The 11110-nt window shown below is 28.8% G+C and overlaps 2 protein-coding genes across 2 annotated transcripts; both read right to left on the reverse strand.

Moving 5' to 3' along the window:
• Positions 1-1233: 1233 nt before the first annotated feature.
• LOC101502808 (uncharacterized) lies at positions 1234-2666 on the reverse strand. The gene is made up of 2 exons (XM_004509989.4): positions 2257-2666; positions 1234-2106 (listed from the first exon to the last, which is right to left on the reverse strand). Exons 1-2 carry the CDS (start codon positions 2565-2567, stop codon positions 1617-1619), a joined length of 801 nt encoding a protein of 266 aa, XP_004510046.1. The 5' UTR covers positions 2568-2666; the 3' UTR covers positions 1234-1616.
• Positions 2667-4049: 1383 nt separating this feature from the next.
• Positions 4050-8409, reverse strand: LOC101488694 (metal tolerance protein 10). The gene is made up of 6 exons (XM_012718525.3): positions 8051-8409; positions 6717-6829; positions 6143-6388; positions 5766-5846; positions 5433-5663; positions 4050-4603 (listed from the first exon to the last, which is right to left on the reverse strand). The coding sequence occupies exons 1-6, from the start codon at positions 8214-8216 to the stop codon at positions 4259-4261; spliced, it is 1182 nt and encodes a 393-aa protein (XP_012573979.1). The 5' UTR covers positions 8217-8409; the 3' UTR covers positions 4050-4258.
• Positions 8410-11110: the final 2701 nt, after the last annotated feature.

Here is an 11110-nt window from a genome sequence, read left to right on the forward strand (position 1 = left end):
AAAAAGTAAAACTGAGGTAAGCCATGATCACCAAATTTCTTGGATTAGGATATTCTAAAGTGAATAATTAACTTTAGAGAATAAAGTGAATAACATCAATTATTAATAAAAAAGATTAATTGTTGATATTATATGCATATGCATGGCTAATTATTAATAGTTATAATATTAACAATTAATTTAATCATTTTACCAACTTTTCACTTTAAAGAAACTAAATTCAAATTTCTTAGCAAACAGAAGATATATACTGAAAGTCAATGATAGAACATGCAATTACATTTCAATGTGAAAGCACCAAATTGATAGACTCTTTTACTACCAAGAAGACTTATGAAAACTATGGAAAACTAAGGTTCTAAGCTAAGAAGGAGACACTAAGAAAATACTATCTAGAAAATTAGAAACATAATTACTTCATTCCTGTGGTTCATTTTAAATGTCTAATAGTGGATTATGAAATAAAAGGCCTAATACCTAAAAAGTCCAACTAAATACTAATTAGTGTAAAAGCTCAACTAATATAAATTCTACATCTAGCTTAATTATCTAAATCATCTATTAATTGCATGCTCTATCAGTCAAATGCAATGAAAACAGTCATTAAAAAATTAATTTTGAAGTGTAAAGGAGGAACTTGTTTCCCATCCAAGTGCTATTTTCTCCTTCAGCATACCTGAACCACAAAATAGTCTACCAATAACATAAGTCAATTCTTCAAAAAGAAAAATAAAATAACATATGTCAAAAAGATCAATCTAAATAAATTCCATGTAACCCCAAAAGAAAGTGGAGATAAAAAGGAAAAGAAAATGAGGATTTCTATACATGAAATTTTATCAACCCTTTGAATTTTCATAGCAAAACTTAAATAAACTACCATGAAACCAAAGGAAAAAATGAAGTAAAGGACAAGAAACATGAAAACTTACAACAACAACAATCCTTTTTTAGGCATCAAATCTAACAAGAGATACATTTTAGATGAAAACCAGTAAACTATTCCCTGTTTTGATGATAATATGTCAAGCAACACAGACATAGACACGAACAACACAGGCACAGACACATGGAAACCTAAACGAACCGTCTAAAATTCGCCACTTGAGTTTGGTGTACGATACGTGTCAACCATGGGACACACCTAAAACAAGCGGTGGTCATGCGTCATAATATATGATTGCCATATAAATTGGTGCTAATTAATTTAATCACATATAAGACAATGAGAAATAACTAAAGTGAAACTATATTACAACATAGAAGATGTATGAAAGAATGCATAAAATTCATCTGTTTAAAAAGTAACAACTTATGGTTCAAAAATTATATGAGAACCAAAAAGACAAGATTCCATTCTGTAAGAGAATCAAAGTTAATTCTAAATTATAAAATTCTGAGTATAGCATATAGATCTACCTCATATGTATAAACACACCAAACATATGAAATTTCTCCATCTCTATCTGTATAGCATATAGGATGAACAACTTGATTCTTCATCCATCCCTATCTATATACACTCTTATCTATTGAGAGAAACAACATTGCATGCTATTGACCAAATTCATTACATCTAACCTATTAAAATCTATACTATACATTGTCAAACATGACTATGAACATGTAGCCAAACCATCTTGTGGTAGCAGCAACTGCTGTTCTTGATCCAATGTATGCTTAACTGCCTCATAAAACTCTAACCATGAAGAAGAATTGGAATCCAAAGGACCCCATAAAAATGTTGGATTTGGACTTGCAGGACAGGCAGTAACCAAATCCAAAACCGAAACCGGTTTGATCATCTTCTGTGGAAAATTGAATGCCAAATTATCAACTTTGTGTTCATAAATTTTCCCATTTCTATCCAATTTATACCGCGAAGTACCCTGAAATTCCCCTTTAGCTTCCCATGGAACCCTAGGCACACCCCTCAAATTCCACCTTATCAATATCACATTCTCTGAAGGCTGCCATATCCTATATACATCCAAACCAATTTCACGAAACAAAATTTTACCATGAAACCTCAATGCCCAAAAGATCAATTTGTACTTTTCAATACCACTAAATGTGTTCAAAGGGTCCATAAATGTTACATCATCCCTGAAAATTACCAAAACACAACATTAAAAATCCAATTTTTTTTTTATTTCCACAAAAAAAAAACCCAATTTATTTTCACTTAATTCCAATTAAAAATCATAAATTCACATCCAAATGAAGAAAATTTACATACCCAGATGAGAAAATTACCTATAAATGTCATAATTAAGATCTTTGATGAAGATCAAGGGCATATCCTCACGAAGGGTCCTGACAGCAAGACCAAGATTAAGATAAAATTCATCCTTTTGATGTTGATTCTGTTTGTCTTGAGTAGATAGTGGTGTATTCACTTGAGCAACCTGTGCAGTGGAACTCTTTCTTTGGACTGAAGTGAACAATAACGAGAATTGAGAAATGGGTTTTGGTGATGAAAACGTTGGGTGAAAGGGTTTGTGTTTGACTCTTGATTTGGATATAGGTAACAGAGAAAGATTGAGATTGCATAGAAGAAAAGCCATTGATTTTTCAATGCGCAATGTAATGGGTTTTTCAAAGATATTGGAGAGAGGAGAAAGAGAGAACGTGTTGTAGCAGAATTTGAGGTTGTTGTTTTACCATTTTGAGTGGTATTAAATGTAGCCATGAAATCCAATTAATTTTTTTTATTCTACTGAATGAATAGAAATATTTTTTTTTATTTGACTAAATAAATAAAAATATTTTTTTATTGACTAAATAAATAAAAATGTATTACTTGGCTTCTTTGCAATTTTTCTCCTTCTCACGTGGGCACGTAAGTGGAATGTTTTATTTATTTCGTCACACATGTCTTTGATTTATCTTAATATAAAATTAAATAGAGCTAACACAAAATAATAATTAGAAATATATTTTAACTAATGCTTAAATGTTTATCAATATTAAATGAGATACTTGAAAGTAATCATAATTATTTATTTTTTTTCTGTAAAACACAAAAGACATCCAATAAAAATTGACTAAGAGTAGTTTTTTTAGAAAGCAGTTACAATATAAGAAAAATTACTTTACATCATCAATGTATAATAATTACATTCTAAATAATATTCTATTAATTAATCAATTGTTTTGTACATACTGTTTATTTATATTTTATACTTTAATTTATAGTGTTTTTATTTGTCATACAATACACATGTAGTTAATATTAATAATAGGAGACAAATTTTGTTGTTGGAACTATTAACAAACTGCTGCTTGCCCCACATTATCGATTAATAAAAAGTTAAGTGAAGATAACATAAGTATCAAGATCCATAAATGTTGCTATTGTAATCTATTAGGTTAGGTTTGAATTTTAAAAATTAGACCTTTAATAAAAAAAATTAATTTTAATAATTATAAATTATTTTAAGATATTGTACTTTTACCAAATAAAATATAAAAATACTTTATTTAAATTTATTAAAATAAATAAATTATAAATAATATCTAAATATAATTTTAAGTTAATATTAATCTCTTAACTAATTAAAAAGACGGAGAGCAAGGGGAAAAAATGTGAGTAAAAGAAAAAATATATGAAAAAAGGAGAAAGAACGTGAGTAAAAGAAAAAAAAAATTATTTATAGTAATTTTTAGGCTTGTGCAATAGTCTAGCTTGCACATGGTGGTTTAAGTCCTTGCTTCTAAACTGCTACTACTATTATTATAGAAAAGAGAATAATAATTTTGATGTATGTAAAACTTTTTATATAGAAAACTAACAAACCATCCTTATTTGTTGTATGAATTTTAAGATACATATTATAAAATTCACATTTTTTAATAATCGAATGAATATGATTAACTGATAGTATGAACAAAGACACAATATGAATGCATACAAATTAAAAAAAAAAAATTAATGAGTCTTTTTATATCAATTTGAATTTTCTCAAATTTGAATCAAACATGAGAGATTACATCTTACCATTAAAATGTATTAAAATTTACGACTTCAAAATTATAAGTGAAACTCAATACATTTTAATGGTGAAATGATGAACACTCATGTTTAATTTAAATATGAGAAAATCCAAATCATTTTTATATTCTCATTTACACTGTATGATACTAATAGATCAGTAACATAAGAAAGGAACACCTAGTCTCATATGTATAATTTAAAAAAAATAAATAAATAAAAATAATAATCAATGTGTTATGTGACATCAATACTATTTATTACTTACACCATCATCTTGTGTTCAGGCCTGTGAGTAAATTCAAAATCAATGTGCACAAAAGCTCTTTCAACTTCAGGAAGTTGCTCAAGCTTCTCTTGAAGTGTCTCACCAATATTGTGTGCTTGATTTAAAGGCATGTCTTTTGGCAACACAATGTCTACTTCAACAAAGTAATCAGCACCAAATGTGTATGCTCTCACAGTATCTATGTGCTTAACTTCTTCATGGTGATTCCATATTAGATATGTCAACTTTGCTAGAAAATCAGGTGGTGCTGTCCTTCCAATAAGAGATGATACATTCTCAATCACTGTCTTCACCCATGTATTAATTGTGTACAATGCTATCTACATTCGACATTAAATATCATAGTCATTAGATTAATCATGAAATTTATTTTCACAAACAAATAAATAGTAAACCACCAACTTCGAATTTAACTCCCTCTCCTACTTCTTTCTCAAGTAAATAAAAATAATAAAAGAATAACTGACGTTTTGTGACACATTTTTCGTTAGTCTCTGCTATTATATAATGATGATACAAAACAATATGTTCTTATCGAAAAAATTTGACAAAATGTTAAGAGTAATGAAACATTTATGATAATAATTAAAGACTAGTTGAGGGAAAAGTAGAAGTGAGTATACGTCTAGAGACAAATTTCGGATTAATGAGACAAATATGATAATCATGACGTTGACTTGCCCTAAGCAGCTACCAAATAAAGATTAAACCACCAATTTTTTCTATGAACTTACACCCGCTCTCCTACTTCGTCCTCAAGTAAATAAAAATAATAACAAGTCACTTATCCGCTTTTATATATTGATGACAAATTATTAAAGTCTTGTAGGAAGAATTTGACAAAACGTAAGGTACTAACGAGACAGATATAACAATAGTTAGATATTACTTTTTTATTTAAGGGACAAAGTAGGAGAGAGTATATGTCAAAAAGATGAAATTGATCGTTTAATCTAGCAAAAAGTCAATGATACAATCCAAACATATCCTAAGAATTTATTGTTCTAGAAACAACGAAATTGAAATCTAGGACACTAGAAGAATTATGTGCAAGTCAAGGAAAACATGCAACACAATAGTGAAATATGCAAAACTAAACAGAGTTAATAACTGTAAAATCCATTTATCTAGTGGTAGTAATGAACTCACAATAATAGCACCCATTGGATCAATCCACCAATGGAACTTGACAGCTAACACAGCAGCAGCTAATCCAACTGAATTAGTAATAACATCGAAACAATGATCTTGTGCATAGGCTTTGACAATTTTGTTCGTAAATCTTCGACAATAGATCGTTAAAATGAACTTGACAACGGTCACAGATACCATGATCGTGATCATCCATTTGAACTCTCTTTGATCCATTTCAGGCTTAGTCTATAACACAGAATTATACAAGAAATTAAAATATCAGGTTTACTAACATCAATTGTGTAAAGTTATTCATAATGAAAGAAACAATAATCTCAAAATTATTACCTTTGAAATAAGTTGCCGGGCAGACTCAATCAAAACCTGCAATCCTAAGGTTGCCATCACTGATGCAAAAACAATGATACCCTGCATAACAAGTCTTAGTCAATATATATATGCACTCATACCATAATGTAACACGCTGGTCTTTATGGGACACTGTATAAGATACTTTGCATTTCTTTAATAATATAAAAGATACTTTAATAGACATGACTTAAAATGTTTGTCGAAATAAATTTTTTAATACTTTTTTTCGACTACAATTTAAGTATCTTTTATATTTAATAAAGAACCACAAAACGTTTTAAGCAGTGCCCCGTAAAGACTAAAAGATAATTCTTTTATTAGAATTAGGAAGACATCAGAAAAATTGAACTTACCACTGGCTGCATTCGTTTCTTTCCAATAGGATAGTGATAATGGTTTGGTGTTTTCATTGCATTAGCAGTGAACCACAATATGAAGCCTGACAAGAGATCCAAGAGAGAATCCAGTGTGGAAGCTATCACTGCTAATGATCTGCTCTCAATTGAAGCATATAATTTTGCTGTAAATAGTACCAAGTTAACTGCATTTGACACATTCACCGCTACTCTCTCACTCTTTGCTAGTTGCTTCTCTTCATCCTGAGAATCAAATCAATCATAATGCTTCCTTATCACTTAATTTACTCATCATATTAAATAACATGTGTTTGAGATTATCAAGTTCAGATGCATGCTGTATTATGTGGTTTACAGGATTTTTAAACTGTCAGTTTCATTTATTAACCATATGATATGATAATGCTAAATTGATATCCGAAACTGCAATTGTGGCCTTAACGTTTTACAGGTCTCCACAACAGCATCACAATTGTACTTACCAACTTGCTTGTATTTTGCTGTGATATCAAGTTCACAGTGTAACTGCAACTACAATTTAGAATCGTATGATGATAAATTAACAATGTACCTCAGTAAGAGTTCCTGGGAAAAGTCCCGTTTGAGTCATAGTATCCATGTCATTATATCCTTCAAGGAGCCTTTCCTGTTTCTTGTAATATTCTGCAACCTTGCGTTGCTTCTCTGAAATCAAACACAACCACAGAAGAAAATCACTTCACAACAAAAATTGGTTACAAATTTTTCAATTGTTCTTCCCTTATCTTAATAACAAGTGGTGTTAAAATTTTTAAAATCACTGTTAGTGATACTATAGTCCCAAATTTGTTAAATCAACAACCCTTTTCATGTATATATATACTTGAAGAAAAGATACAAAGTACATTAGAGACTGATTTTCAAAGGGAACATGCCCTAGATTTGTAAATCAATATATCATACATAATTTTAGGAAAAAGCACTCATTCTCATATTCCAATAATTAAACTTCAAAATTTGGTTAAGCTTTAAGCATTTAATTTTTCTATATACTATATATATTTTAACATAAAATGACATTAGTATGTCAGAAGTTTTGTTTTACATACATGATATTTTTAACACACACAACATAACTTATGAATCACATTTACAATCACACCTTCTGTATTTTAGTTGTTATTGAATTAAAAAGAAATCCATACGCAATAGCGTGATATATTCTCTTACTCACACAACTTCTTTTACAATACAAAAAAGGAAAAGAAACAAAGAAAATAAGTCTTTTTACACCTAAAGATTCTCACAAAAGCAGAAAAAAGTCAAAAACCACATAATATTTCAAACAAAACGAAACCGACCCAAAACTCAAAAAGATACTTTTTTATTACATAATCTTCGAAAAGAACAGATAAGCTGATGATTCCTAAGAAGGTTACACACAAGCAACATTACGATACTAACACATAAACATTAATAGCAATTTATTTAAGAAAATAAAAATAAATAATAAGTAAACTATCATTTTAATCCTTTAAAATATAAACACTATTATTTTGATCTCTAACTCAATAAAAAACTAAATTTAATATTCGAATCAACGAAATATGAACAAGAACTAATTTAAATATTTTTTGTTAAGTCAGGACTAAAAAACCATGATTTACACAAAAATAATTGAACACAAACATATGACATTCAAACACGAGACATTTTTCAATTTGAAGTATTCGGACTACCTACACTTTTTCTATAAGCAAATACTATTTCTGGGTACAAATAATTAAAATGAAAAAGTTGGACAAACAGCATAAAACTCGTAATTGATTCAACAAAAAACAGAGAGTGTATTAATATTTGCAATGTTGACAACACAAGAAGACTATGCAATTTTGTTCAATATAAGAGAAAGAAAGAAATGGTTACTTGGTTTGCGAACAAGGCCACTGAAAGTGAAGGAACGTGGACGTTGATCATGATGATGATGATGGTGATGACGTGGCAATTTAAAGTCCTTCACGTTCAGTCTCCACGACAATGAGTGTTCACCTCTAACACTCTCTGCGGTGTCTCCGCTGCCACTCTCCGACATATTTACAGGTTATATAAGTAAACTACCTTTCGTTCTTTCTTGTGATTTGTTCTATATAAAGGAAGTAACGGTCTTATTAAAATTGAACCACCCGGTCTTATTACTTGGTTCGCTCAAATGTTTAATATAACCGTTTATTTCCAACTATAAACAAAAACAAAATTGCTTATATTTATTGGATTTTCCATATGCTCCAAACGATCGCGGCAAAGAGAGCAACTTATTTATCAACATTAAAAATATGAAAGTAGTTTGGAAAAAAAAACTGTGAAAGTACATATTTTTACTTATAAATTAGTCCAGATGAGTATCTCCCAACAAAAATCATCACGAGAATGAAAAGAAAGGGTGTCGAATATGGTCTCGAATCAAAGAGTGACTTTACTATTTTTTAGTAAATTTTAATTAAATATAATATTTTCTCTACATTTTTTTTTTATTATAGATAAAATTCTTTTTTTTTTTTTAATATAATTAGTAAGTGACTATCTTTAATTAGGCCATTTGTTGATATGTCCATGTAAACCCACCCGAGAAGAGAGGGAATATAAACAAAGTTATTATTTATTTTTCATAAAATCCATGATTTTTGTATTAAAGTTATTATTATAATCAATCGTGATTTAGTTTAGTGAAACAAGTTAATTTCTTAAAACGTGACAAACAATAGTTCGAATTTTGACTAATAGAAATGTCATTGAATAAGATTACATTTGGTGGAAGGAATTTTAGAAAAAAAGAAAAAAAAAATGTTATTTTAGAAGTTGATTTAAAGTTAATATCTTTCAATTATTAAAGTAAAATTAGTTTTGTCTTTGCAAGTATAACTCATATGACAATTACAAATACATTTGATATGTTGAAAGCTGTATACTTCTCTTCTCCACGTTCATATTGTGTGAATTTTGTTGATACATTTTTAAAAAAAGTAAAATTACTTTTCAAGTGTAATATAATATAATTGTTAAACTTCTTCAAAATTTTGGGCTCACCAAAAAAAATGTTTTTGAAATGTTATGTCTCATGATCGTATCTCCATAATCAACTAGTAATACATTCGTATGAACGACGGTTCAATTTCTTAAATTGAAATGATAATTAGGATATATTAATTTTTTACACTACGCGAAAAATAGTATTTTACAACGCTTTTTTTAAGTAATTTACAACGTTTTTTCAAATAATTAAGCGCTATAGTATCTAACGCCTTAAAAAGATACAACATCGCTCTTTAAAATAAAAAATAAAAAACGCTGTAAATCCCTTCAAAAAAGCGCTACTTGTTGTACTAGTTTTACAGCGTTTTTTTTCAAAAAAGTGATGTAATAGGTGCATTCTTATGCACTTTTTACAGCGCTTTTTCAAAAAAATTAAATACGCTGTAATAGGTGCATTCTTATTCTATTTTTATTAAAAAACATTGTAAATGGAATTTTTAAAATAACGTTTGTTTATATAAACAGGTTTTTTAAGGCATCTTTTTTAAGAAACCGCTGTCTTTTAATTTTTTTTCCAAAATCATTTTCATCCAGCAATCAGTTTTCAACCAGCAATCATTTTTCATCCAGCAATCATTTTCACAACAACAAAACTACATAACTTTATAACTTTACATATTCACAACAAAACCAAAACTATATAACTTGACACAATTACATATTTTTTACATTTACATATTCACAACCTTGCAGCATGCCAATTTCTCAGCAAATTAAATAATTTTCATTTCGATCACATACTTACACTAGTCTTCCTTTATTTCAGTTAGATCTCTTTCAGAGTATGTTGGACTAGAATTGTCAAAGTACTGTGCGATCTAAAATTTGAACATAAATAAGTTAGAATCAAATATATACATAGTTTATATATGAAAACCAAAATATACCGTTTCTGGGATTATACACTACAAGAAATCCCCTCATTTGTGGCCGAAAAAAGCCCTCACAAAAGCTTAAAAATTTAAGTGGATTTTGTGGCTGCCTAAGCCCTCACAAAATCACAACGTTGTGATTTTGTGCGGGCTTAGGCAGCCACAAAATCCACATAAATTTTAAAGATTTTTGTGAGGGCTTTTGCAGCCACAAAATCAACCCTTTATGAGGGTAAAGTCCGCCACAAAGGCAAGCCATTTGTGGCCGCCCAAGCCGCCACAAACTCCTGATCCGTTACCTTTTGTGGTTGCAAAGGCCGCCACAAAATCCCAAAGTGACGTTGTCATTTGTGGCCGCCCAGGCCGCCACAAAGTATCAACCATATTCTATAAATATCACTCCACTCCTCTTATCATTTTTCACTTCAACCTTCTCTCTAAACATTCTTTCTAAATTTTCTCTCCACCTTCTCTTTACAAAAATTATTCCTCCAAGCTTGCTTGAATTTTGGTAAGTTTATATTATATTATATATTTAGTTTTTTATTTTTATTTTTTATTTGAAATTATTTATGTAATTAATATTATTGAATTTTTATTTTGACAGTGGTTGTTAATTACTTCGAAGAGTTGTAAGCTCCGTACGTGAAAGCTTCAAGTCAGACGCTACCCGACATCAAGTTAGTATTTTATATATTTTAAATTTAGATTAGTAAATATATATGTGATATTATAATTATATTTATATTATTTTTAAAATATAGATTAGTAATATATATGTGTGTGTGTGTGTGTTATATTATAGATTTATTTAAAAAAAAATAGGAATTATGTTGTTTACATAATATATGATAAATAAAAGTTTCAAACACATGTAAAACATATTGATTTTAATATAACTATTTTATTATTAAAATTATGATATTATTATTTTTTGTTATAATTAAGTCTTGATACATATTAATATAGTTTATTGATTGTTAGTCTTGATATTTTTTGTTAGTCTTGATTATTAAAAAAACAT

The sequence above is a fragment of the Cicer arietinum genome, chromosome 7 (assembly GCF_000331145.2).
Source record: "Cicer arietinum cultivar CDC Frontier isolate Library 1 chromosome 7, Cicar.CDCFrontier_v2.0, whole genome shotgun sequence".
NCBI lineage: Eukaryota > Viridiplantae > Streptophyta > Magnoliopsida > Fabales > Fabaceae > Cicer > Cicer arietinum.

Coding starts and splice junctions, on each gene's coding strand:
- LOC101502808 (XM_004509989.4), bottom strand. CDS start 2,567: ATGGCTTTTCTTCTATGCAATCTCAATCTTTCTCTGTTACCTATATCC. Junction 2,107..2,256: donor CTTAATTATGACATTTATAG/GTAATTTTCTCA, acceptor GGTAATTTTCAG/GGATGATGTAACATTTATGG.
- LOC101488694 (XM_012718525.3), bottom strand. CDS start 8,216: ATGTCGGAGAGTGGCAGCGGAGACACCGCAGAGAGTGTTAGAGGTGAA. Junction 6,389..6,716: donor TCCCAGGAACTCTTACTGAG/GTACATTGTTAA, acceptor TTTGATTCTCAG/GATGAAGAGAAGCAACTAGC. Junction 5,664..5,765: donor CCCGGCAACTTATTTCAAAG/GTAATAATTTTG, acceptor TCTGTGTTATAG/ACTAAGCCTGAAATGGATCA.